This window comes from Aspergillus campestris (assembly GCF_002847485.1).
Source record: "Aspergillus campestris IBT 28561 chromosome Unknown P168scaffold_5, whole genome shotgun sequence".
Classification (NCBI taxonomy): Eukaryota; Fungi; Ascomycota; class Eurotiomycetes; order Eurotiales; family Aspergillaceae; genus Aspergillus; species Aspergillus campestris.
This window is the reverse complement of record NW_020194340.1, coordinates 2,096,015-2,119,883: the sequence shown is the minus strand read 5'-3', so window position 1 is coordinate 2,119,883 and position 23,869 is coordinate 2,096,015. Positions and strand designations below refer to the sequence as shown.

At 42.9% G+C, this 23,869-nt stretch overlaps 7 protein-coding genes across 7 annotated transcripts; 3 read left to right on the top strand and 4 right to left on the bottom strand.

The window, feature by feature from the left end:
• Nucleotides 1–4,088: 4,088 nt before the first annotated feature.
• Nucleotides 4,089–6,265, bottom strand: P168DRAFT_304355 (putative COP9 subunit 3; the record flags this gene model as incomplete). Its single annotated transcript, XM_024838838.1, has 6 exons — nucleotides 6,206–6,265; nucleotides 5,719–6,142; nucleotides 5,378–5,614; nucleotides 4,867–5,322; nucleotides 4,653–4,805; nucleotides 4,089–4,580 (listed from the first exon to the last, which is right to left on the bottom strand). The coding sequence occupies exons 2-6, from the start codon at nucleotides 5,893–5,895 to the stop codon at nucleotides 4,089–4,091; spliced, it is 1,515 nt and encodes a 504-aa protein (XP_024693935.1). The 5' UTR covers nucleotides 5,896–6,142; nucleotides 6,206–6,265.
• An 18-nt stretch (nucleotides 6,266–6,283) lies between these two features.
• P168DRAFT_252700 (glutamate-5-semialdehyde dehydrogenase) lies at nucleotides 6,284–8,134 on the top strand. Its single transcript, XM_024834343.1, has 3 exons — nucleotides 6,284–6,883; nucleotides 6,934–7,095; nucleotides 7,163–8,134. The coding sequence occupies exons 1-3, from the start codon at nucleotides 6,583–6,585 to the stop codon at nucleotides 8,080–8,082; spliced, it is 1,383 nt and encodes a 460-aa protein (XP_024693934.1). The 5' UTR covers nucleotides 6,284–6,582; the 3' UTR covers nucleotides 8,083–8,134.
• Nucleotides 8,056–9,242, bottom strand: P168DRAFT_290116 (60S ribosomal protein eL18). The gene is made up of 4 exons (XM_024837139.1): nucleotides 9,132–9,242; nucleotides 8,906–9,010; nucleotides 8,467–8,834; nucleotides 8,056–8,401 (listed from the first exon to the last, which is right to left on the bottom strand). The coding sequence occupies exons 1-4, from the start codon at nucleotides 9,133–9,135 to the stop codon at nucleotides 8,324–8,326; spliced, it is 555 nt and encodes a 184-aa protein (XP_024693933.1). The 5' UTR covers nucleotides 9,136–9,242; the 3' UTR covers nucleotides 8,056–8,323.
• A 1,882-nt stretch (nucleotides 9,243–11,124) lies between these two features.
• On the bottom strand, nucleotides 11,125–12,494 carry P168DRAFT_235223 (putative mitochondrial carrier protein; the record flags this gene model as incomplete). Its single annotated transcript, XM_024833448.1, has 5 exons — nucleotides 11,125–11,347; nucleotides 11,451–11,587; nucleotides 11,635–11,913; nucleotides 12,017–12,337; nucleotides 12,387–12,494. 5 exons carry the CDS (start codon nucleotides 12,492–12,494, stop codon nucleotides 11,125–11,127), a joined length of 1,068 nt encoding a protein of 355 aa, XP_024693932.1.
• A 1,352-nt stretch (nucleotides 12,495–13,846) lies between these two features.
• On the top strand, nucleotides 13,847–15,067 carry P168DRAFT_281647 (RNA-binding protein; the record flags this gene model as incomplete). Its single annotated transcript, XM_024835940.1, has 5 exons — nucleotides 13,847–13,929; nucleotides 14,219–14,275; nucleotides 14,356–14,455; nucleotides 14,506–14,881; nucleotides 15,015–15,067. 5 exons carry the CDS (start codon nucleotides 13,847–13,849, stop codon nucleotides 15,065–15,067), a joined length of 669 nt encoding a protein of 222 aa, XP_024693931.1.
• A 1,647-nt stretch (nucleotides 15,068–16,714) lies between these two features.
• sac6 (fimbrin) lies at nucleotides 16,715–19,636 on the bottom strand. The gene is made up of 5 exons (XM_024835095.1): nucleotides 19,137–19,636; nucleotides 18,818–19,028; nucleotides 18,066–18,754; nucleotides 16,977–17,959; nucleotides 16,715–16,916 (listed from the first exon to the last, which is right to left on the bottom strand). The coding sequence occupies exons 1-5, from the start codon at nucleotides 19,157–19,159 to the stop codon at nucleotides 16,882–16,884; spliced, it is 1,941 nt and encodes a 646-aa protein (XP_024693930.1). The 5' UTR covers nucleotides 19,160–19,636; the 3' UTR covers nucleotides 16,715–16,881.
• Nucleotides 19,637–19,821: 185 nt separating this feature from the next.
• On the top strand, nucleotides 19,822–23,165 carry P168DRAFT_304349 (DDHD family phospholipase). Its single transcript, XM_024838837.1, has 3 exons — nucleotides 19,822–21,459; nucleotides 21,523–22,701; nucleotides 22,777–23,165. Exons 1-3 carry the CDS (start codon nucleotides 19,967–19,969, stop codon nucleotides 22,901–22,903), a joined length of 2,799 nt encoding a protein of 932 aa, XP_024693929.1. The 5' UTR covers nucleotides 19,822–19,966; the 3' UTR covers nucleotides 22,904–23,165.
• Nucleotides 23,166–23,869: the final 704 nt, after the last annotated feature.

Sequence of the window (23,869 nt, the reverse complement as noted above, 5' to 3'; positions counted from 1 at the left end):
AAAAATAAAGTTCAGGTAGTCAGGGACTAGTCATAACTAAGAAATTTTAAAAAATTATAGTAATTTATAGGATTAGTAAATTACTACAGGAGATTTATCTATCACTATATATATAAGCTAGGTCTACTCTTTAACCTAATAAAGAAAACAGGAGACTTTAACTAGATAAATAATTATTAAAGAATATTTAAAGATATTAAACACTAACTTATTATTATACTAGTCTTAATATAATATAATCCAGAGAAAGAAACAATAATAAAAACAGATACTTTAGATTATACTATTAGAATAAGAATAACTTAACTAGGAAATAATAACAAGCTAAAACTAGTTATATTTTATTCAAGAAAACTAATCTAAGTAGAACTAAACTATAATATTTATAATAAAGAATTATTAGTAATTATTACTATATTTAAAATATAAAGAGTCTATCTTAAAGAAGTAAAGTAATAAATTATTATTAGAATAGACTACAAGAACCTTATTTTCTTTATAATAACTAAAGAGTTAATATAGAGACAGGCAAAATAGTTAGAAATATTATTATAATATAATTTTAGAATCTAATATTACAAAGACAGTAAGAATAACCAAGCTAATATACTAAGTTAATAACTAGACTATAAGCTAAAAGACAAAATTATTAAACCTGTAATCCTCAAGTAATATAAGAATAAATTATTAATATATAATTATTAATAGCTAGCAGGAATCATAGAGATCAAGAATAATCTAGTAAATAAATTAATTTATAAAATAAAGAAAGATAAAACTATTTAAGAGATATTAAATAACTTAGTAGATAATAATAAATTAGTTACAAACAAAGACAGATTAGTTTATATATATAAACTTATTTATATACCTTACTATATAAGACAAGAGATTATTAGAATATACTATAATAAACTACTTCAAGAATACTTTAGAACTAAGAAAACATATAAATAAATTACTTAGAACTATTATTAGCCTAACATGTAAAAAACTATACAGAGTTATATTTAAAATTATAATACTTATATACAGGACAAGCCTGCAAGATACTAATCTTATAGAAAGATATAATTACTAGACATATCAAAATAACTATAAGAATAAATAATAATAGACTTTATTAGACCACTACTAGAATCCTGAGGATAGGATATAATTACTATTATTATAAATAGATTAATAAAATATATCTAGCTTATATTAATAAAGAGCATAATAATAGTACAAGACATAGCTTACATGCTACTATATTATATTATTACTAATCATGGGATACTATAGAAGATTATATTAGATAGAGATAAGTTTTTTATATCAAAATTTTAGAAATTATTAACAGATATTATAGGGATTAATTATTACTTAATAATAGTATATTACCCACAAGCAAATAATTAAATAAAAAGAACTAACTAGATTATTAAGCAGTATCTTTAATATTATATTAATTATAATCAAAATAATTAGAAACAATACCTACTAATAGTATAATTTATATATAATAATATAGTATATATAATCATGCAGGAGATATTATTCTATATAAATTATAATTACTATCTAAAGATATATAATAAACCCAGAAACAAGAAAACCATATTAGAATAAGTAAAAGAAGTAATAAAAATACTTAAAATACTACACTAGTAGTTAGTAAGAGATATTAACTTTATAAATATAAAGGCAGTAATTTACTATAATAAATATTATAAGAAAAGGCCTAATCTAAAAGAGGGGGAAAAGGTATTCCTGCTTTATAAAAATATTAAAACTAAATAATTAAGTCAGAAACTTAACCACTAGAAATTAAGACTATTTATTATTAAAAAGAAATTAAAAATAGTTAATTATTAGCTAAAACTACTAGAATTAATATACTATATACACCTAGTCTTTTATGTCTTATTATTAGAACTAGTATTAAAGAAAAACCAAATTACAACAAGAGTAAAAATTAATAAAAGTATTAAATAAGAATATAAAGTCAAGAAAATCCTGAGAGATAAACAAGTTAATAGGAAACTACTTTACTTAGTTAAATAAAAAAGATATAATATCTCAGAAAACATATAAGAGCCTATTAAAAATTTAATAGGCTATTACTAGCTAGTTTAGTAATACTACTAGTAAACAAATCAATACTTACTTAGAAAGAAGGATTATTTATTATCTAAGAAAAACTAGAGATATCTGATACCATGGCAAGTTAAGCACTATCTTAGATATTAGCTAGATAATCTAGCTTTTAAAGATTCTCAGGACTTAGAGGATTCTTATTATCAAGCTACTTTATAATAAAGGAGTTATGGCTAAGTATCTAGCTATTATAATCTTTTAGAAATTATTCTTACTTTCTTAAATAGAGGATCTTGGATATAACTTATAATATTTTTTAAGAATATTTAAGTTATTACTTTTTAGCTTTAACTAAATTATTAGCTAGATACTTCTTATCTCTCTCAAGAGATTCTCACTCTTATTTATTATATAACTGCTTTATATACTTCTATTTATAATATATATATTTAGCACAGTTCTTGCTCTTCAAGTCTATAATATAATTAATATTATAAGAAGAACAGGATTTATAAGAAATATTAATAACAGAGCTAGTAGCAAGAATAAAGTTATATTAACAAAGATAATTATGCTTTCAGGTATTATTATTTACTAGCATAATAATATTAGTATAAGAAAAAGATTGATAGATTTCAGAAACTATAATTAAGAGAGAAATATATTTTTATAAGTTTCAAGAATAAAACACTAGAAGAGAGGGGAGTAATATTATAGAAACTTAATAAGATTAATATTTTATAAAAGACAGTACAGCCAGGCAGAAGCCTAACACTAATTAATTAATATAAAAATCAGAACCCTTGCATAAGGATAACTATAAGTTATATAATATAATCATCTACTCCTAACATGAGATAGAGGAGTAGTTATATAATATAATTATCTACTTTATACCTACCCCCAGGGAGTAGCCAGAGAAGTAGGTACTAAGGGAAATATATAATTAAAATAACTCTGGAAGTGATTATAAAGGAGTTACTATAAAAATAGCTAAGAAAGAATATATAAGGATACTTATTTACCTATATCTATAGTTTAATTAGTTATATTTAATAACACTCTCAAGTCTGAGTATACATTTCAAGTCTAGTTTCTACTTACTTATACTTAATCTAAGTAATCAGGTTTCTATATCTGACACATCTTACTTCTCTTATTACTTATTAGTCATCTTTAGACCATCAGGTCACTCGTTGATTAATATAGTAGCATGGCCACTGTGTGAGGCCTCAGGTTAGTACAGAATCTATTGTTGATAACTGATAGGAAGACCGCAGGGCGCTCTTCACCCTGAATAACCCAAGTCACCAACGCTAGTACGGCAGAAGCGAGAAGGGATCCTAGGGTCTTGACATACTACTACTACTATTACTGTTATTGCTACTAGCTTAGGTGTTGTTGACCCTAATCCAGAGCGGATTGAAAGTGATCCGTGGCCAGGGCTCCGGGGGCGGCCCTGCCACTCTATATTAAGACAGTCAAGTTACTCTTCAACTACTCATTTCTGTTTGACCATCCCCAGTATATTGCTGTTGTGATAGGACTAGTATTACTACTAGCCGCAAATTTTGCTAAGAAAATTGGCATGCTTTAGGGCTTGTGGGAAACGCCTCTTTAGAGCATAATGTATTAGCAAAAATTCAGGATGTAAATAGCGCAAATATGGACTGAAACAACAAATTAGAATATGATTTCCCCAATTTAATCAAAAACTGTTCCCCTAGTCCTGAGTCTTTGAACTATTAAGGATTTGAAGAAGCCCGCTCGTATAAACAGACATACTTTAGAGCAGAGATAAGTTGGATACATCATACAACCCTTCAACCACCTATCAGATATTCGAGATCACAAATGATGTCAATAATAACTACTAGGAGAGAGATAGGGAAAGTCCATGGCCTAGTCATTAGAATCGTGTCGTCAATATTCAGAAAATGCATCGAATCAATGCTATCTAATACCACAGGACGAAAATGAGAAAGAGCCTGGGCCAACGTTACTTGGCTTCAATGAAGATCACTCATAATGTCCTCATCGGTATCAGCAGCATTGGCATTGCCTGCAGGGAAACCCCTGCCAATCTTTCCAGCATGGTCCACCCATCTCTGAGACTTTTGCAAAAACTGGAAATGGTCATTGCCGAGATCCAGTTCGACGTTGCTTTGGTTGACGGTGTCCGCGAGTACGTGAAACGACTGGTCCGCTAATATAAGCTGACATTGCACCCGGCGTTCTTGAGGTAAGCGGGACTTTGTTCCATGAGCAAGCCGAAGCATCGTATGATCGTTATTATTTCGTGGGTGCAACAAGACAGCATCTAACATATTAGACATGATTGTGCAAGCCACAAACTGTTCAATTCCTTGGGATGGTAAACAGCCCGACACACGGTGTGCTACATCCCGCATTGTGAGAGCACAAAAAGTTTTCCCTAGCTTTGTAACCATGAATCTAGGGAAAGCTCGTATAACCTGAGAGACAAGGCCCAAGTTATTATCCTGGATTCAGTCAATTCCGAGAACCTAGAAATAAGGACCAGTCCGCGACCCCTGTTTCATGTTTTCACTCACCATGCACCACACGGACTGGGCGATCTCAATCTCAGCAACGAGTCCACGGTAGTCACCACGCTCGAATGCTTCAGCAACGGATGCATACGGTTTGGTCAAGGACTGGTAGATTCTCGTGACATGGGACGCAATGATCCCAGGATCCGGCGTTAGCTGATATGTCAACACGTTAGCTCCTCCTGCATCTATTAAGTGACAGCTTGGCGGATATTACCCTTCCATGCCCGAGGAGGCTAACTATAATCCATTTCTTGTATGCTTCCACCATGATTTTGCTGACTGAGTTTGTAACAGGAGAGGCAATAACCATACTTAAACAGTGTTGGGCCTTGGACCACTGCTTCAGTGCCATATAAACCATCGACCCATATAGAAGGTATTGGAGACAATCTCTGTATGTCAGCTTCGAAGAGAAATCTGCATTATCAGTGATAAACGCATCGCTAGATTCATGTACTGCACACGGCAAATGACGATGGTGCTTTTGATATGCTTGACCCGTGATTGTAGGGAATAGATAGATTTGTCTATCCAGAACTGGTAACGCATGACCGTATGACTTTGATAGTAAACAAAGCCTAACAAAAACAAGGTGTATAGAGGTGAAAACCCGCGAGCGAGGATCTATTTTGAGTATAGAATCTTTCAAGATTTGGACTGCTAGTAGGGGCTATACAAGTCAGTAACAACACCACTACACTAGGAGCAGGTCCACGCCACCCTACCTTTGAAACAGCCAGGGCGGCTTGGGATACAAGGTGAACAAGGTTCCGCCATTCCTGACCGGCATATCTCATTTGTATAGGGTCAAATTGTTGTAAGAAAAGAACGGCCCATCCCCATGAATTGCCTCCAGGGAGTACATCATCTGGTAAGATGTTTTTGGTATTGTTCTGGATAGATTGTATGCGATAGTTAAGCACATAGAGATATGACAGGGAGTGCTCTGATGGGTCAAGATTCTGCGCATGAAAAACGTTAGCTGCTACTGTTTTGGGAATGTATGATACATGAGAGCTATGGACGACACAAGATATCGACAAATCGGTCACGGGAATTTGCTTACATCTAAAAGATACTGACTAGCATTTGCAATGTCAGAAGGCTTGCCGGGGTGCCTAAGGTAGGAAATGAGGTCACGGATTTGGCTATCATATTGCTCGTTATGCACACCGTGTGGAGATTGTGAACGGGGAGGCAGAGATGTCAGGCGGGTAAGGATCTCTGCCATGGTCATAGACATATGGCTCGATCAAATGTGTAACTTGACAATATCGAACGTATCGATGGAGACTTGCAGAGATAGAAGATATCGAAGCACTGTAGCATGGGACGATTCGTTTGATAGTGCTGCCAATGGCCAATTAGTTGGTTGTACTGAGGCTGGAAAGTCTGCGTCATTTCAAGAATTGGCGGGGTTCTGGGCTATCATGCATAGGTATGATTTTATGTAGGCCACCGCTTTTATGGTAACATGCCTCCGATTCGTCCTACATTGATAAGTGACAATAACAGGTAACATGTATTTTACAAGAATAAACAAAGCGACCTACACTTATACATTACTTAAACTGACAAGAGAACTGGTCCCTTCCATGGAAACTCGGTGTGTATTTGAGGCATGGGCTTGATAGGCATCGCAATAGTAACGCCGCTCCACTACTAGGGGCTTTAGTTGAGGGCGGGTATTACTTCACTCGGCCTGTTCACAAAACTTCTTGGCAGCGGCCTTCTTTATGTGACGCCTGATTAGTCATATCAGCATAAGTTGGTGAAAAGCGAAGTCAGTACCGAGAAAGCAGGAGTAATTCCGAATGCCGTCATTTTTCGCTGAACTCGCACCAATATAACAATCTCTTCACTCATTGATACATATTCATTTCTATTGATAATTTGCCGGTCAGGTTTACAAATCCTCAGGACTTTACCAATGTCTCTTACGGAATCATCTGCCCATGACATCGCCAAAGCCGGCTCCCTAGCCTCTCGTCGTCTAGCTGTCCTGTCCGAAATAGACCGAAATGAGGCATTGACAGCACTTCACAATGCGTTGTCAAAAAACAAGAGTTCCATCTTGGAGGCAAATTCTAGGGATGTGGAGATCGCGACGTGTGCTGCAGAAAGCGGTAACCTGAGCCACAGTGTCCTGAAGCGACTCGACTTATCGCGGCCGGGAAAGTATGATGACATGTTGCAGGGTATATTGAGTGTGCGGGATCTAAAGGATCCGAGTGAGTTTCTGAATACCGGTTCTTGTCAACTTTTACTGACGGCGTCAAAGTCGGAAATGTCACCCTACGGACGCTTGTAGACGACGGACTTATTCTAGAAAGAGTGAGCTGCCCAATTGGTGTCTTGCTCATTATTTTTGAAGCTCGCCCGGAGGTTATTGCAAATATAGCGGCGTTGGCAATTAAATCCGGGAATTCTGCAATCCTCAAAGGTAAAAACATAATAAGATGCCCTATGTTGTTCCGCGACTTGCTCATTGTTGGCTGACCCGTAAAAAGGTGGGAAAGAGTCGACGCAAACCTTCGTTACTATCTCGAAAGTTATCTCTGAGGCGATTTCAAACACCAAGGTTCCCGAGTCATCTGTTCAACTAGTCGTAACAAGAGATGTCGTTGCCTCATTACTCGCTCAGGACAGACTAATCGACCTCGTCATTCCTCGAGGTTCGAACGATCTTGTCCGTTACGTCAAGGATAATACGAAGATCCCTGTACTTGGCCATGCCGATGGGATTTGTTCCGCATACCTTCACTCTGATGCAGACGCAGACATTGCCATCAAGGTCGTTGTGGACTCCAAAACCGATTATCCGGCCGCTTGCAATTCCCTTGAATCATTGCTCGTGCATCAGGACTGCCTTGAGACTATTTTCCCCAAGATCGCCGAAGCACTATTCATGAAAGGGGTGTGTCTCCGCTGTGACGCACCTGCAAAAGCGGCGCTATCGGAGACATTGCCAACTATACCGGATGGCTTGCTGCTGGATGCTACCGATGCCGACTATGATACCGAATTTTTGGACCTCATCTTGGCTGTCAAAACGATTGCCTCGACATCGCAGCCCAGCGCTGCTATCGAAGAGGCAGTTGATCATATAAATTCACATTCATCTGGACACACCGACATCATCTTGACTGCGTCAAAGCAGGCAGCAGACATGTTCATGAACAGCATTGATAGTGCGGGTGTCTTCTGGAATGCTTCGACAAGATTCGCAGATGGGATGAGGTATGGTTTTGGTACTGAGGTTGGGATCAGTACGAACAAAATACACACGAGAGGCCCGGTTGGACTGGATGGTTTGACCATCTACAAATATATGCTTAGGGGTGAAGGCCACACCGCAGGTGATTACCATGAAGGTGCTGGGGGAAAGAGATGGAAACACGAAAGTTTGCCGGTACATAAAGATAGTTAGTTTTGCGATTTGTCAACGCCTCATTTAGAAAACATATTCATTTCATTTCCACCTCGATTTCACTTCTACGTGAATTTCTAATCAACCCACGACATTTGCTTTTGTTGCCACGCCGGCTAGAAATTCCGAAGCTAGCCACGAAATGAGCCAGTCAACAAAGTACAGGTACAACCCTGTCCGATATTCCAGTTGACCGTCGCCGATTCTGCTTTCAAGATCCACAATGAGACAGAGCAATCCCTTAGACCTTGAAACCGCGAGACCTTCTCCGGCCGCGGGCTCTCTCGAACTTCCGACCCTTGCTTCTCACATAGGGTTTCTACCACGGGTTAGCATTAGACCTCCGGACACCACTTTCGACAGCCCTATAAAAGATAGACATACCTTATGGCTATGGGGACCGAAGCCGAAGTGCTTAACAGCCTCGCGGGAGTTCTTCGGGCCACGAAGGAGAAGCGTGTTGGCTCCAGTAGGCGCACGGAGAGCCAGCTGGTCCAAAGTCATGGTCTCACCTCCAGCCTTCTCGATCCTGGCTCTGGCAGTAGCGGTGAAGCGCAGAGCAGCAACGGACAGCTTCGGGACGTTAAGAAGGCGGTTGTCATCCGTGACACTGCCGATGATGACGACAGTCTTGCCCTTGTGGGATTCGGTCACGTTAGACGCAAGACGCGAGAGCGAAACAGGCGGGCGGTTGATTCTCGACATAAAGAGTCGGCGCAACACAACCTTGTTGAAGTTCGAATCCGTGCGGCCTATAAAGTAAACATCTCGTTAGTCTCGAAGAGTCCGCGGGTTGCATTTGAATAGGCAGGTCCAGTCGTACGGGAGAGGAAGCGGTACAGCTTCACGAGAACTTGAAGGTAGACGTTCTCGCTCTTCGGCGCCTTGCGGTGGCTGCTGCGCACATGGTGGCGGTCCAAGTCGATACCTAAATTTTAAGATTAGAAAGAATATCACCTAAATTACTCGAAAATTGCATGAAAAGAGAAATCCATGAAATGAACAAGTCTGATCATTCAAGCCCAACTTCAAAAGGGTGTGAAACATACCCATGGCTGCTGGTACTGATGGGGATACCTGGAGGTTAGCTAGCTGTCGCACCCGTATGCGAAGTCAAGCTGGTGAGGTTTTCGATCTACGATTTTACAACCGGACGGTGTGTGCGGGTTGTGCCCTACCTTACTAATCACCCAAAATCCCGAACCAGCGTAGTCAGCAATCAGGTAACTGGTTAGTTTAGTTACTCTGTAAAGCAAACGCAAAAGTTTGTAATTTTTCTCAACCTCGTAATATCTCAAAGTTCAGTTACTACATTACCTAAATAAAGGCTTGTACTTACCAACATATTTGCAAGAAATCACCATGATGTCGAATGCGCTGCGTACTTCTACCTGCTGATCTGGAGATGTCGTTATCTCTGATGACGGCTCATACAGTGGTGTTATCGCTCATGAACGTCTGAGACGATTGCCCTATCCCTGTTGTCTCCCCGTCTGCTTTCTGCTGGCACTGCTTATTCAAATTCGTCGGCCGTGCATGTACTAGTATACCATACCTTGCCACCATCCGCAGCGAACTATGGCTGAGTTCATCACTTGGACCGAGTTCCAAACCCATATCTCTAGTCAATACCAAAGTATACCCGAGTGCCAGAAACTGTAAATTTATTCAATCAATTTCCAGGATTTCAAGACAGACGGCGTCTTTTGGTTATCCCTTATCAATCAAGTCAACAGCCATGATCCTAGAACACAGGGAACCGGAATGAGTTACTGTTCTCAACGCAACTCAAATATGTATGTGGCTTCCTCTGATACTTTCCTGTGAAATACAGACAGAGGCTGAATATGGACCAAAAAAACATACAAATAATGGTTCTCTAAGAATACGCTAGGCCCGAAGTGGCTGTAGCATTCTTTAAACACTAAGACAGAATTAAGCAAGGGCCTAGACCAAGGATTTATTATGGAGTCATGGCAGCCATGTAAATGTCAACTGGGGTGGCCCAAGAAAAGTGACACTTGCCTTGTTGCTTTGCTTCTTCTAGTCATCTAAAATTGCTTGGGAAGTATTGTTGTCTTTTGGACTATCAATGTAAGCGTCCCATCGTCGGACCGCCATCAGTTTCAGTACTCCCCTTGGAGTAGAATTCCATAGGCGGGTCCAGATCCGTCGCATCTTCACAACATGCATAACCAAATTGACTTATTAAGTTTGTCCAGGTACCTGGTCATCATGTCTGTGTACATGTAGACTTAGCCCTGCAGCCTCAAGCTTAATTCAATATCAAATGAATAAACTTAGGCTACATTTTCAAACATATCTTATACAAGTTCTCTTTTAACCCTGTATACAGAACGCATTGAGCTAGATTGCTGGAATCCATACACAGCCAATCAATTAGATAAGCCAGTAACCGTGATTGAGAAACACTACCGTCAATGTATGTCCGGCCCTCTTAGTCTAGTTATAAAGGTTGATTGAATACTCCCGTGCGGAGTACTGATCAAGCTTGGGACACGGGGGAAGTCGTGATACACGAATATGGCAGTGGACAAAAGGAATGAGAATCTGAAGAGAAAACCTCTAAGCCGGAAAGGTCTATTCAATCAGTGTTATGAGGTAGCCCCTTCCCAGTTTGGGAATCTATCAAACTCCTCCATTGTTCCCACCACAAACTTGAAACAAAATAAGTATGAAATGTTAGATGAACAGTAGGTAACAAATTGAATAATCATTGCCCACCATTAAACTTTTAGCTTTCAGTTCTGATTGATTCTTATTGAAGTGAACTGTCTCTTTGTTCTTGAATTCAAGTTAACTTGGCCGGAAGTTAGAATTGATGAGAGAATACGTGCAATGGCTACTTGGGATAATGTAATTTACAAATTAATTACAAAATGAATTATCCCATAGTTATGGGCTCTTTATATTGTACTAGGAGGTAGATTTCTATCGCACGGATTGGACGTAAGGATATGATGGCTAAAGAGACAGCTGATCTATATATTGTTATAAGACACGGCGTGGATTCGTGAGATTTCACTTGTCGCCTAATTCAACGAGGTAATCCCTTACTAGCTCAAAGCTGAGCCAACTGCTAGCCATGCTGGGCGCCACTTTGAGGAGATTCGGGACTATCCCCTTGAAAAGACCACGTAATCCTTCATTAGCCACAATGACTTTCACAGCATCCCAAATTGAAGAGTATTGGTAACCCATCCCAGTCATTGTGTTGATTTGAAAGCGCCGGCGCAGAACATCACTAAGATAAATGGATAAGCCAATGAGTCCCACTGATGGTTAGGGAAAGCAGAGGTTTGATCCTAACCACTCTTACGAGTCAAATAAAAAGGAAAATAACCTACAAAGGATATGTGCACGTCTGGGCAACTGCGCCAGAAATTGCTCCAGCCAAAAGCTTACGTAGGGAATCTGGCGTCTTATCCCCTTCAGGCGTTAAATATGTGCGAACCGATTCATATGTCATGAAATTAAGACCAACCTGACAACAGTCAGTGATAGTCAGCATGCTGGGTTTGTCAGACTCACATATGGAGCAACACCGGCAACTGTGGGGACGATACCCCGATAGAGGCCTATGATACCACCCTCATTTTTGTATATAAGAACCATGGTACGAAACATCCCTGGTAATTTTTTTTCGGGACCGCTCTGGCTGAGGACAGCAAAAGAAGCTGACTGAATTGAAAGCCGTGTCCGAACGATATCCAGAGGGTAAGTTATTACGACAGACGTAATGCCGGCAGCACCTCCACAAATAAGGCGGCGCACCGGTGATAAATCCGCATTTGGTGAAGGTTCCGCAAACTTGAAACAAAGTTGTGTTAAAGACTAAGCGTAGCAAATGGTTGAGGGGTGGGAAGAGAGAGAGATTCCTGTCGGGTTTATATGAGGTTGTAGTCCAACTCACTTTCTTATAGAAGTTATAGCTCCCAAACTGTACCGCAGAGTAGGGGACAATGCGTATGCAATTTGTGCCATTGCCTCGCATAAAGCCTCTCCAGCCTTCTTCCTTTCCTATTTTAACAAGAGCTTTCCATATAGATAACCTATACTCTTCCCTGCCAACACTTTGTATCTGAAGAAGAATCTTTAGGCGCTCAAGAGGCGAGACAATTGTTCTGGAGACTGCACCGGCCACGCCACCGCCAACAAAGGCTGCCGCTACCGGCTCAGAGACCTTTCCCTTGATTTCTCGAAGGAAGTTAGGTGTGCTGGTAGTAAATTTATCCTGGGACAATAAGTAATGGAATTTGAGGAGCAAATGGAATTAGCCGTACCTCGACGGGCGTAGACGAGGGTGGCAATGGAGGTAGATGGCTCATAGACTTTTCCCTGACGCCCTTCGTTTCATCGCGTTGAGCTCCGTTTTGGCGATCTAGGCTCATTTTGCTGCTGAGAACCCAGCATCCGAATGCTATAGGTGCCTTAAGCTATCCTTGAGAATTGACGAACGTCCGTTACATAGATCGCACGAATCTGTAGGCAATTCCGATTGTGTTCCTCTCGTTGTTCTAGTCGAGTTTCGAGCATTCAACGAATGAGATTTAACAATATACTAATATGGTTCCCGGTTTGTTCGGTTGTTGCTGTAGAACCATGAGAGCGACTTAATCCCAATCAAAGCAGCATGTTGAGAGGACACAGCCGTATGGATACCCTTAGGAGGAAGCCTGTTGAAAAGAGCTTAAATCGAGACAGTCAAGATTATGTCGCTTGGTTGTGCTGCTATCAAGTGTTGTTTTAATGTAGGTATCAATCGTCTGTATTTCTAACAGTAATTTGAGCATGATTAGTACTAGAGTATGATAAAAAGGAGGGAAACAATCACCTGAGATTAGGAGGATTTGTCAGTCCAAGTAATAGCATAAGGAGTTAAGAGTGGGTGGTGACTAGAATTAGTGAAGTTGTCTTGTTTATTATCATCATCCAAGGCACACTCCGTGGAATAGTTAACTAGTTCAGCTTGTTCATTGACTAACTCCCTACTCCCTAATAACAGCTTCCACCAGTCAATTGGTCTCAAGGTTTGGTGGTCCGAGCCACATACCCCTGTAATTACTGCCCTACCAATACTCCGTACAATTCAATGATACGCCTATTTTTGGGAACAGATTCGTTGTCCGTGTCAAGGCTTTGCTACTTCGTACTGCCCAAGTAATAAACTTCCGAAGGCCTTTCGAAAATAGTACAAAGGTTTCGGATGGCCTGAAATGGTCAGGCTACTTTATGCTCTGCTAGGCTGTATAAGTTACTACCGGTTGTCTCCTGGTAATTCTAACAAAGAAAGCTCCTAAAGTAAACAAATTCATGCTCTCTGGAGAGTTCATCCAAAGAAAGCCAGGAGATCTTACAATGTACTGACCGTAGGCAAGTAAGTACCAAGGTACGGAGTAGTACGAAATACGGATAGATATTTGGTTTGATGTGCTGGTGGTACCTGCTGAGGTTGTTTCAGCCGACGACCATGGGGTGTCATGTATGTATTGTATTCAAATCTTGAAGTACCATACAGACGCTGTACACCTCGCTAACTGTAACTGGCGCTCAGGTAATATTAATAACGTCGTCTATGGTGTTTAAGACCAGCCGTAGTCTCATGGTCATTCTTCAACTTCCTCATTTCCTGATACTGTCCTGATTGCTCCCACCATCTGGCATCCAACCTACAACTTGTCACTGTAGTGTTGCCCGTGCTACCCCGATATCCCACACGATCCGCTCAACGCCTCCAACGAAAATGTCGCGCCCTGGTACTACTCTCTATGTCACCGGCTTCGGGCACGGCACTCGAGCTCGCGACTTAGCCTACGAATTCGAACGGTACGTTCGGCTCGTCGATTCTCACACGCTACCATAACCAGACGAATCGTTGCCATCTCCGCAATATCCCTACCTCGTCGGAGTCTCGCGATGTCGACGCCGGAACTCGTCTTTCCCCTACTTTAGGAGATGTGATCCTATCCACTGGCTCCCTCCCCTCTCCCCTTTATCCATAGTCACCTTGCTGTGGACTCGTTCGAATGCATTGTCTTTGCACCAATTAGCCAAAATCACCCCTTGCTGCTCATATTCGGCTGAAACTGTTGCAAATATTCTAACCTCATCTTAGATATGGTCGCCTTGTTCGTTGTGACATCCCGGCCCCGCGTACGCCCTCTAGCAGACTGTGTGTTTATCCCTGTTTCGAAGACTGCGTTTTTCTTCGTTTCTTTCCCTTCCCGTTGTTCTCATTCTAATCGGTATAAGGTTTGCATTCGTCGAATATGAAAGCCGCCGTGACGCCGACGATGCCTATCACGAAATGCACAACAAACGGATTGGCAGAGATGATTTGCTGAAAATTGAAGTAAGTCCCGAAGTAGGGTTCTCGTTTCTCTAGCTGACAATATCGTCAAGTGGGCCCGAACTCCTCCATCGGCCTCGTGGCGTTTCGACTCTGGTCGTGACCGTCGCCGTGACCGTACTCCTCCTCGCCGTGGTCGTTCCCCATCCCCGCGCCGGGGTCGAAGTGACTATTCGCCTCGTCGGGACGATAGGTACGAGCGAGAGTTTGAACGGCCTGATCGAGACTACGAGCGCCGTGATCGCGACTACGAGCGCCGTGATCGCGACTATGACCGCCGTGATCGCGAGCGCGAGCGCTCTCGTGATCGCTCCCGCAGCCCTGATGACAGAGAACGTGACATCAAAGATGATAGGGATCGCCGTGATGATGATCGTGAAAGACGCGAAGACGAGCGCGAAAATGGTCCAAATGGCGAGGATAGAAAAGGTACAGTTGTTACAGTCCCTGACCCGTTTCGTTTTTGAGTATCATCACTACCTTTCCACTCTGAGCAAGAAGATGAAGCGAGAGTGGTTCGGTAAATGGTATTGGAGATCAAACTTGTTACTGACCGGGATAGCTTCCCTGGACCCTTTAACTTCTGTCCATGACGAGCTCGACACCGCCGAGTAGGGCGGTAAAAACCATTCATCGCACCAGCCTCTCCTGTGTTCTGCTGAGGAGCAGGCGACTAAATGGAGAAAGATGAAGGACTTCTTCCCCATTGCTGATACCACGCTGTCAGATCAGCAAATTGAAACGAACATGAACACTGCCAGGAGAAATTGTACACCGGTATTTGTCCTAGACACCGAATCACCCTTTCTTGTTTGTTGTATACTCTCAATGTCTTAATCGTTACCGTCACAGTTGCTTCCGACGAAACGGGAAGTGGAGGAGAGAAAACCAGGGCAAAATGATCCTTACCAATGGTGAAATGAGTTGAAAATTGGGATCATAAACTCAGGGGTTTGGTTTGGTTTTTCGTGATTGGGTTTATTTATTCATTCTGGTCAGCAGCTCGAATTTTTGCCGAACGAATCTCCTTACTCCGCCAGTTTTGTCGTCATTGCGTTCCACACGATCTTCGGCGGCCCGTCGTCCGTTTTAATCACAAATTTAGTCGATTAGCATTCCTTTGACCCCGTCCCGTACGAACCGTCGATACGAGCGAACTTCCCATTATCGTCTCGAGACCGATTGTAACATCATAGTGGAACTGAATTAGTAGTAGTAATAATAACTTCGACGCGCGGTGGAGTGCCAGACTGAGAAGCAGAAGAGCCAAACTGTGATAATATAAATCATCTAATTTATGTAAAGGTATATGAATTGAAGGTTAGATGCTCACTTAAATGTTCCATGTTCTTATTATGATTTCAAGGAACAAAAAAAGACTTCTTGAGTTAATTTGTCGACATCATTAATCCAACAGGAGCAACGTAATTACGCATGAACTGTAGCAGTAGTTATGCCGTTGTTGAATCTATAATTACACTTCGAATGTTGTCTATCCTGATTTTGTCAAAATGCGTGAAATTGAGCTCGAAGGTCCGCCCTGAGCCACTAGAGCTGGTATATAATTATATGGAATCCACTTGTTATTTCAATCTTCCGCAAGAGATGCTGTGACTTGCACTTCATGTACATCTTGAGAAATATTCCCTCCCTGGCGGCAAAACCACCACGAACGGCGCGGAGAGACCCTATTTTCCAGGACGTTAGATGGTAATCAAAAGTCTGTCGGTTCTATACGTCATATCTAGTTTATTGTTGCGCTAGTCTCAGGAGACAACGATCATGGAAGCAAGATTATCAGCCGAACCAGCACTTAGATGGACAGGTAAAGCAAGTGGCCGGTATGCAATTTACGGACTTGATAGGTTCAACCTGACATATAATTATAAAATGTGTATGTAGCCACACCATAGAACTATTTACGAAGTTGTCATGCAGGAGGGTGTCAAGGGGCGTGCCATGGCATTATGTCTGGAGGGCGAAGGCGCATGTAAACATCAGTTGACTTCCTCTATGGTGACCGTAGCTACCCCTAGTGTGTACACTGAGCTCATCCGGCACTGCATCAATTGGGCTTATACTCCCTGCCATGTCATCGTAAAGCCATAACGCGCAGAGTAATGAAAACATGGAACATGTACTCCATATGCGTTTGAACCGACTTCGGATGAAAATATACATATATATATATATATATATATCAAACCTAAATTAGACACTGATAGCAGTATCTGTCAGGCCCGAGACTTGGCTCTTGTGCCTATCCATGTAGAATTGAACATAATGGACCAACGCTGCTATATTGTTTTATTGGTTGAGCTGCACTACTAAAAATCACAAAAGAAAAACGAGACTGAAGGTAGCGGGGGTAAGGAAAAACGCTTGTTCCCTGCATCTGACCGTTGTTGGCATAGCCAGGAAAACGTAATCTATTGCATCTTTTCGTACGCAGCCATGAGAGAACCTTTCGACAAAGTCAGTCACCACTGCTAATACAGCTCTAGGGGTTTGAAGGGAGACTCACCAATGAAGGTCGTGATAAGCCGAGAGCGGACTTGGCAGATATCCTCAGGAACAAGCCAAATTGTTGCACCGAGCTTTCTTGCGATGCTGATACTCAATTTCGCATTCGCATAAGCTTCTTCATCAGTGCGGCCGGAGGTGACGAGGTCATAGTCCACGTAGCTACTCTTGATGCCGCTGAGCACGTCAAGGAGAAATATGCCCGAGCCAATGGATGGATCCTTAAAGCTGCGTATGGCTGAAGCTTTGCCACCCTTCTGTGACATATCATTGGCCCACCGAATCATTTCTGAATCTGTAATTTCACGCTTGCCCATCCGCTGTGCCAAGCTCGAAAGTGTATTTGTGATGTCCCTTCTCATCAATTGCCACACCAACCCAAGAGTAAGGGTCCGCTGACCGTCAGTAATATCGGCACCTTGGACGCCAACTAGAGAAAATCCAACATGTTTTCCAAGCTCGGTGGCATAATTTGTGTTTTCCACTGCCTTGAAACGTATCATCTCATTACCAGATGCCGGAGGCTTGTTAACGTGTCTCCAATTGACGCTCCCTGGAATCACCTTGTCATAGGCTTGTAGCAGGATGGTGCCGTCGCGAAGATCATCAAAGAGAGAATTGACTGCTGGCTGGACATCCAGCGAGTTCAACCAAAGCGTAAAAACTCTAGCTTCACGTTCTCCCTCTGCGTCGAAATCCTCCACCTCTAGTTTGTCCTCCTCCGTGATTGGGTCAAGGCCTGGTATCGTGTTGAACAAATTGGCCACAAAAGCGAGATTGAGTTTCGGGTTTCCAGCAACAAGAGAAGTTGGAGTGAGGAACTTGCGACATCCTAATTGATCTGCATTGGTTAATACCTGCTCAGCTCGCTGAAGCAGGTCTCTGGTTTGAAGGGGACCCCGCGAGCATGTATCGGGTGCTAATTGGTTGAGAAGAACGGTGTAGTTTTCACCATCTTTCACATCGGAGGAGAAATTCGTCACCCTGCGAAGGTATCAGCAAAATGGTTTGCCCTGGGAGATTCCGAAAGAACACTGCTCAGTGGTCCACGGGTTGTTTGGGAAAATCAGAGTTGGCTGAGCACACTCACCTTCGATCCCATTTGGCATTTTTCAAATGATAGTTGAACCAGCGCAATAAAATCTGCTCTGGAGGCAAACGAAGAAATTGCTCTAGCGTCTCATCATCCTCCAAGAGCCTATAAAGCTCAGGATGGAGTTTGATGTCAATCTTGCCGAGCAGACCTCGACGGATGATCTGCCATATCAGACCTAAGATAAGGTGTTCGCGAACTTCTATGATATCGCCACTTCCAATATTCACGACCGAGCAACCAATGCCTTTGGCAGAGTTAATCACTATGTTATTATTCTCGGTCATATGAAATGCGTTCAGGTTCTTGATCTTCCTCCCTGGTTTATTCAGAACACGTTCGTCGATAGTGTCCGGAACGCTATCATTTATCAGTTTTGCCAGAACAAGGCCATCCTTGCACTTGTCGAACATCTCGAAGGTGTCTGTGGGAAATGGAAGAAGGTCACCGATATCGGGGTCGCCAGCAAGAATAGCATTAATGTGTCTTGTGAACTCAGTTCTTTCGTCTTCGTTGATGGTGTGGGTTACGTTTGCAGAAGACCCTTGTACTTGGATTCTTCCCCCGATGCTGCCTTTGGAGACATGGCGAGACGCGCCAGCCCCGCCCCCAGGGACCGCTGCAGGAGAGCTTGGGTCACGAACAGGTTTGCTGCTTGCTGGAGTAGAACGAAGTTTAGAGATAAGCTGTTATATTGCCCCATTAGTCTCTTCTACAAAATATGTACTAACAGGGAATGTTTCACTAACATCAACATAGTCTTCGAGTTCCACTCTGCGAGAGCTATCAAGCTCAACCTCTTTCAAGGCCTGTCGAACAACATCATAGGGCTGGCGCTCGGATTGTTGGGTGGCCTTTATAACAGTCGTCTCATCCAGAGAACCTCTGTCATCGAGATCCAGCTTCCGGAATGAATCTTGGAGAGCAAAGATCTCCCCTTGTTCAAACTGCGGGAATTTCCTGTGTAATTGAAAAAGCAGTTAGAATCGATGCCACCAAACGATATTGGACCCTAGACCTAGAGCAAGAATAAGGTGGGGGAGTTAAAGAAGACTAGGATGAACAAACTTTTGGAGTTTAATCACGTTCATCTTTGCGTTTTGCTCTTTGCAGTAAGAGTTGGTTTGGTACTCCAGGCCAGAAATGGCGGGTGTTGTAAAGAGTCGCTGGCAATTCGAGGCGAAATGAAGAACCAACGTCACAAAACAATCAAGCTTTCAAGGGCAAAATACTGTGACTCGAATCTGGGCGACAGATCCGAGTGTGTTCTGACTGAAAGGTGGATATGAGTGATGCTCAATCAATTGATGTTCATGGTTAGGTGGCCTAGACAGTGCTCAATTATTCCCCCCTGGAGAACGATGTGGAAAAGCGGGGTGGGGTCGACTGAGCAAAGGGCAACAATAAGGCAGACTACTACGTACGCCCACAGTATCGATGGAATTTCGTCCCCAAGGCAGCAGCGACGGTATAAACCCGGGAGCCTAATATGTAAAACTCGATGATCTTAAACTTCCTAGCCAATTATCAGTGTTGCAATTGTGAGGTATTCGCGATCCAGTTCCTTATGTATTGAATCTCTCGGGTGACAATGACGCAGTGGACTCGGCTCAGAGGGGCAATGCTTCCACATGCAGATGTTGGTTGGCCCACCAAGCAAGTTTGGTAACTTACGTTGGTTACGTATTATTACTGCATAAGCAGTATTCAAATCTCCGATCTGCAACTTGTTCCCATGCAGAAGCTACCGAGTGTTTAGTACTTACTGTATCTTCAACTTCTTTTCTGATACGACCGAAGCCTAGTATTTTCTTCTCTGAACGACTCGGCTCCTACTTGAAAGCATTTAATTAACCAAATTGGCTCGCGTTCCAAACATCCGAGCTCTCCAGAGCTCCATGTCTGGGGAAACTTATCGAGGGACATTCCTGGGGTCAATATCTCCCTGGGGTGTTTCCAGAAGCCAGACACCCCAACAAGCGATTACACATGGCAATGATCCGGGTGTTTTACAACGTTCCCAGGGCGAAGACCATACTGTCACACATAGACACAGAATCAGCTTGCATCGATACCCGAAAGACTGTCCTCCTCTGAAAGTAAGATGGTTCTACGCTGTCGACTCGCCCAAATGGAAACCGGCGCTCTTCGATAAAGAGAGTCATGAAACGAAACAACTAGCCCCCCCGAAGAAATTCGTTCCGTTTTCCAATAAAGATTCAGAGGCTATTGAAACTACATTTCAAAGGTTTTCTGAATTGGAGTTTGGGGGCGAAAACTCCAGGCATGGCGAAGACCATGATTGCGGGCGCAGCACCTCAACCAAGGTGCCCGTCAACGAGGATTATCTATTTGATGTGGACGTGGACCGCAGAGAACTCGGCCCTGCCTACTGGAAAGGGCCCATATATGAAGTGCGCCGTGGGACCTGGTTCTTTCAGGACGGCTCCACTATCAAGCCATGCGAGGAAAATCTCGCTACCCAGCTTGAAGAAGGCTATCTCAAAGTAAAGCCATGGCGGACACCAAAGGGGCAGCTTCAACCTCATCCTAGCCAGCATTCATCTACTTTGCCAGCCGATGATCAAAACACAAGTGCCATTAATTCAAATACGGTCTCTGATTCCTCCGGTCCAAACGAGTTGAACTCGTCTGCATATCACAAAGATAACGCCAACATGTCCCCTACCCCGGCCAACCAGTCTCAAAGCTATCGACTATTTGGTGCTTACATGAACAGCATAGCTACGTATCAAGATTCTTCAAAAGCATTGTTGGCCAACGATGACTTCATGTCTAGGGTGAGCACAACTGTTTATCAAAAGTTAGGCGGTGTTCCCGGAACAAAGGTAGTGCGTGGATTCAATGATGCAAGGAAGCAAAAGGAACCAGCTTCCAACAACATTGCGCGGAAATTAGATACAGGGTCGCCCTCTGGCTTTCCTGGGACGGTTCCTACGGGATCTCAAGACAAAGCCCAAACAGATACCCTCAAAAGCAGCACAGCCCATGGCCAAAGCCCAGGTAACCAAGGCATCTCGGACAAAAGTCCAAGATCAACCCTGGAAAGGCAAATGTCTTCTCTTGCCGGCGAACCACAGAATAGAGATGAACTCGAAGAGCAAGCGCGTAGGCAGGAGGAGAAGGAGATGGAAGATTCGCGAGAAATCGACAATGAAGATAGGGAACGGGAAGTTGATCATTTAATCCTTGTTACACATGGGATTGGCCAAAGGCTGGGCTTACGCTTAGAAAGCATAAACTTTATACACGATGTGAATGTCTTGCGCAAGACTATGAAGGGGGTCTATTTAGCCTCGCCTGGCCTCCAGGAATTAAACTCTTCATACGCAGATAAACATAAAAACTGTCGGGTTCAGGTACTTCCTGTGTAGGTCTACAATTGCGGGATCACGATAAAGAACATGCATGGATGTGTGCTGATCAATCTTAGGAGCTGGAGGCATCTTCTTGACTTTCCACACCACGGTGTAAGGCAAAACCGAAAAGAACTTGATCTTACGGACGCAGACGTCTTAGACAGTGACCTGTACCCAAGCCTCGCGGACATTACGCTAGACAGCGTGCCGTCGGTACGGAATTTGATATCTGACTTGGCAATGGACGTGCTTTTATACCAAAGTGCATACTGCGAGCACATTTCTACCATTGTCAAGGATGAGTGCAATCGCATTGTCAAGCTTTATAAGGAACGAAACCCGTCTTTCCAGGGATCGGTGAGTCTTTGTGGCCATTCCCTTGGTAGTGCCATTCTCTTTGATATACTGTGCCATCAAGACCATAATCTCAGCTCCACAAAGCAAGATTCTGGTGCGGATACGAGCACTGGCCAGCAAGAAGCATCTTCAAGTCGCTCATTTGACTTCAACTGTGAGGAATTTTTTTGTTTGGGGTCGCCAATCGCACTATTCCAGATGCTCAAAGGAAAGACCATCTCCGGCAGAAGATCTGTCTATCCATCGTCGCAACCATCTGCCTCCACACGCCATCCTGCTTATCCCAGCACCGGTTTTTTGAACGACTCCAGATCTATTGTATCGTCGCCAAATTGCGGGCAACTGTACAACATATTTCATCCATCTGATCCTGTTAGCTACCGTATGGAGCCACTGATATCGCCGGAAATGTCGTCACTGAAGCCGCAACCCTTGCCATCTGTGAAAAAGAGTCTTTGGACAGCATCCGGGGAAAGCTTGTCTGTATTTGGCAATCGGGTAGGCCAAAGCGTAGGTTCTTTGTGGAATAACCTTACTTCTGGTGTTGCGAGTGGCTTGCTCAATCGTGGGCTGAGTTTGAACTTGGGGGAAGATTCTCAGCAACAATCTTATATTGGCTCAGAATCCCAGCAGGCCCCGACGTCAGGCTCTGCTGGTCTGGATTCTCCAGGTGGATCCGACGATATCGGCCGGCATACTGTGCTAAATCCGGCTATGGAGACACTATTTAATGGCACACCTGGGCTTAAAGATAGGCTCGGCAAAAATCAATCCCAGCCGATAGGGCCCGAGTCCGGTGACTACGAGCATACTCAGCACGAAATGAAGCTAAAGGCTGAGGACGAAAAAGTGCGGTCATTGAACTCGAATGGACGAGTTGACTACAGCATCCAGGAGTAAGTTATCCAGTGCTGTTTAGGACTGCATCCATTGTGATCTTAACAATGACTTGCTAATGTTTTCGTGAACAGAGGGGCTTTTGATATCTCCTTAATTGCCAGCATCGCCAGCCACCTTACATATTGGGCAGATGAGGATGTTAATCATTTCATGCTTTCCCAGATGTTGTCTAGACGCAATTCGCGTCCCAGACAATAGCCGGGCATCTGACCACTGACTTCCAGTACAAGAATTTTCCTCGGCAATGGGTTTGGATTGAGTCGTTTTTAGATGCCCGCCTGGTTGAAGGGCTTGGTGATGAGGAACAAGTTAGATTAAACTTTGAATACTATCTCTCTCTGCCCAGACACCTTTTGTCTTCCCTTCTTTCTCCTCTTCTGGTTAATTCATTGTTGGGCCCGTTTTACACTGGCAGGGCATGGATCTAGAGAGCGCATACCAATTATATCTTCTATAGCACACAAATACTTGCGGACCTGGGTTGCCAAACTTTCCAAGCTTAGCAGTTGCCCATTACTCAATATAGACAAGCAAGGCCCCCGCAACTTACGGGGTGCCATATCGAGCAGTTGATGTCTTCTATACCTGCCCAATCGACTTTACCAACGAAACATGATCGAGTATCACCCAGTGAGACCAGATGTGATGCCTGGCAGCATATGGTTTCAATACGCAGGGATGTCCCCCACCGCACAGTAGCTTACTCCCTAGTATTGAATTAGAGATATATAAATAAATTGATCTGAATAGCTTCGAATTGGCAGTCGGGGAGGTGTCAAGCAGCAACTGTATAATATACACACAACGATGGTTGCACAAGCCTAGTGAGATTAGGCAATTGCTATGCATTCAGTATCTACATACCGTACCTACATGGATACCTAAGGTAAACAGGCTACAGATCAATAATTATTCAGGAGGTTGGTACTGGGTACTCATACTGACGGGCGAACTACTACGAGACCTGTACCAGTAGTTCAGGACCACCGCCGAGGGTGCCGGGCGCGATGTACGAAAAGGAAGAGAGTCAGCCAATTAGGGCGCGTTAAACAGCAAGCCCTCGCGTAATTTGATCGTATCCATTCTCCGTACGGAGACGAGGTATAGACTTTTACACACCTCGTGTATCTTATTACTATGTCAGGGAAGGTAGTCAAATTAACC

What these genes read in the sequence shown, in the direction of transcription:
- P168DRAFT_252700 (XM_024834343.1), top strand. Translation starts at nt 6,583, where the DNA reads ATGTCTCTTACGGAATCATCTGCCCATGACATCGCCAAAGCCGGCTCC. An exon ending in GCGGGATCTAAAGGATCCGA is followed by an intron (nt 6,884 to 6,933) that starts GTGAGTTTCTGA and finishes ACGGCGTCAAAG; the next exon opens with TCGGAAATGTCACCCTACGG. An exon ending in GAATTCTGCAATCCTCAAAG is followed by an intron (nt 7,096 to 7,162) that starts GTAAAAACATAA and finishes ACCCGTAAAAAG; the next exon opens with GTGGGAAAGAGTCGACGCAA.
- P168DRAFT_290116 (XM_024837139.1), bottom strand. An exon ending in GCTGTACCGCTTCCTCTCCC is followed by an intron (nt 8,835 to 8,905) that starts GTACGACTGGAC and finishes TTTACTTTATAG; the next exon opens with GCCGCACGGATTCGAACTTC. An exon ending in TCGGTCCCCATAGCCATAAG is followed by an intron (nt 8,402 to 8,466) that starts GTATGTCTATCT and finishes AACCCGTGGTAG; the next exon opens with AAACCCTATGTGAGAAGCAA.
- sac6 (XM_024835095.1), bottom strand. Translation starts at nt 19,159, where the DNA reads ATGAACGTGATTAAACTCCAAAA. An exon ending in AACGTGATTAAACTCCAAAA is followed by an intron (nt 19,029 to 19,136) that starts GTTTGTTCATCC and finishes TCAATTACACAG; the next exon opens with GAAATTCCCGCAGTTTGAAC. An exon ending in GCTTATCACGACCTTCATTG is followed by an intron (nt 16,917 to 16,976) that starts GTGAGTCTCCCT and finishes CTTTGTCGAAAG; the next exon opens with GTTCTCTCATGGCTGCGTAC.
- P168DRAFT_304349 (XM_024838837.1), top strand. Translation starts at nt 19,967, where the DNA reads ATGTCTGGGGAAACTTATCGAGGGACATTCCTGGGGTCAATATCTCCC. An exon ending in CGGGTTCAGGTACTTCCTGT is followed by an intron (nt 21,460 to 21,522) that starts GTAGGTCTACAA and finishes GATCAATCTTAG; the next exon opens with GAGCTGGAGGCATCTTCTTG. An exon ending in GTTGACTACAGCATCCAGGA is followed by an intron (nt 22,702 to 22,776) that starts GTAAGTTATCCA and finishes TTTCGTGAACAG; the next exon opens with AGGGGCTTTTGATATCTCCT.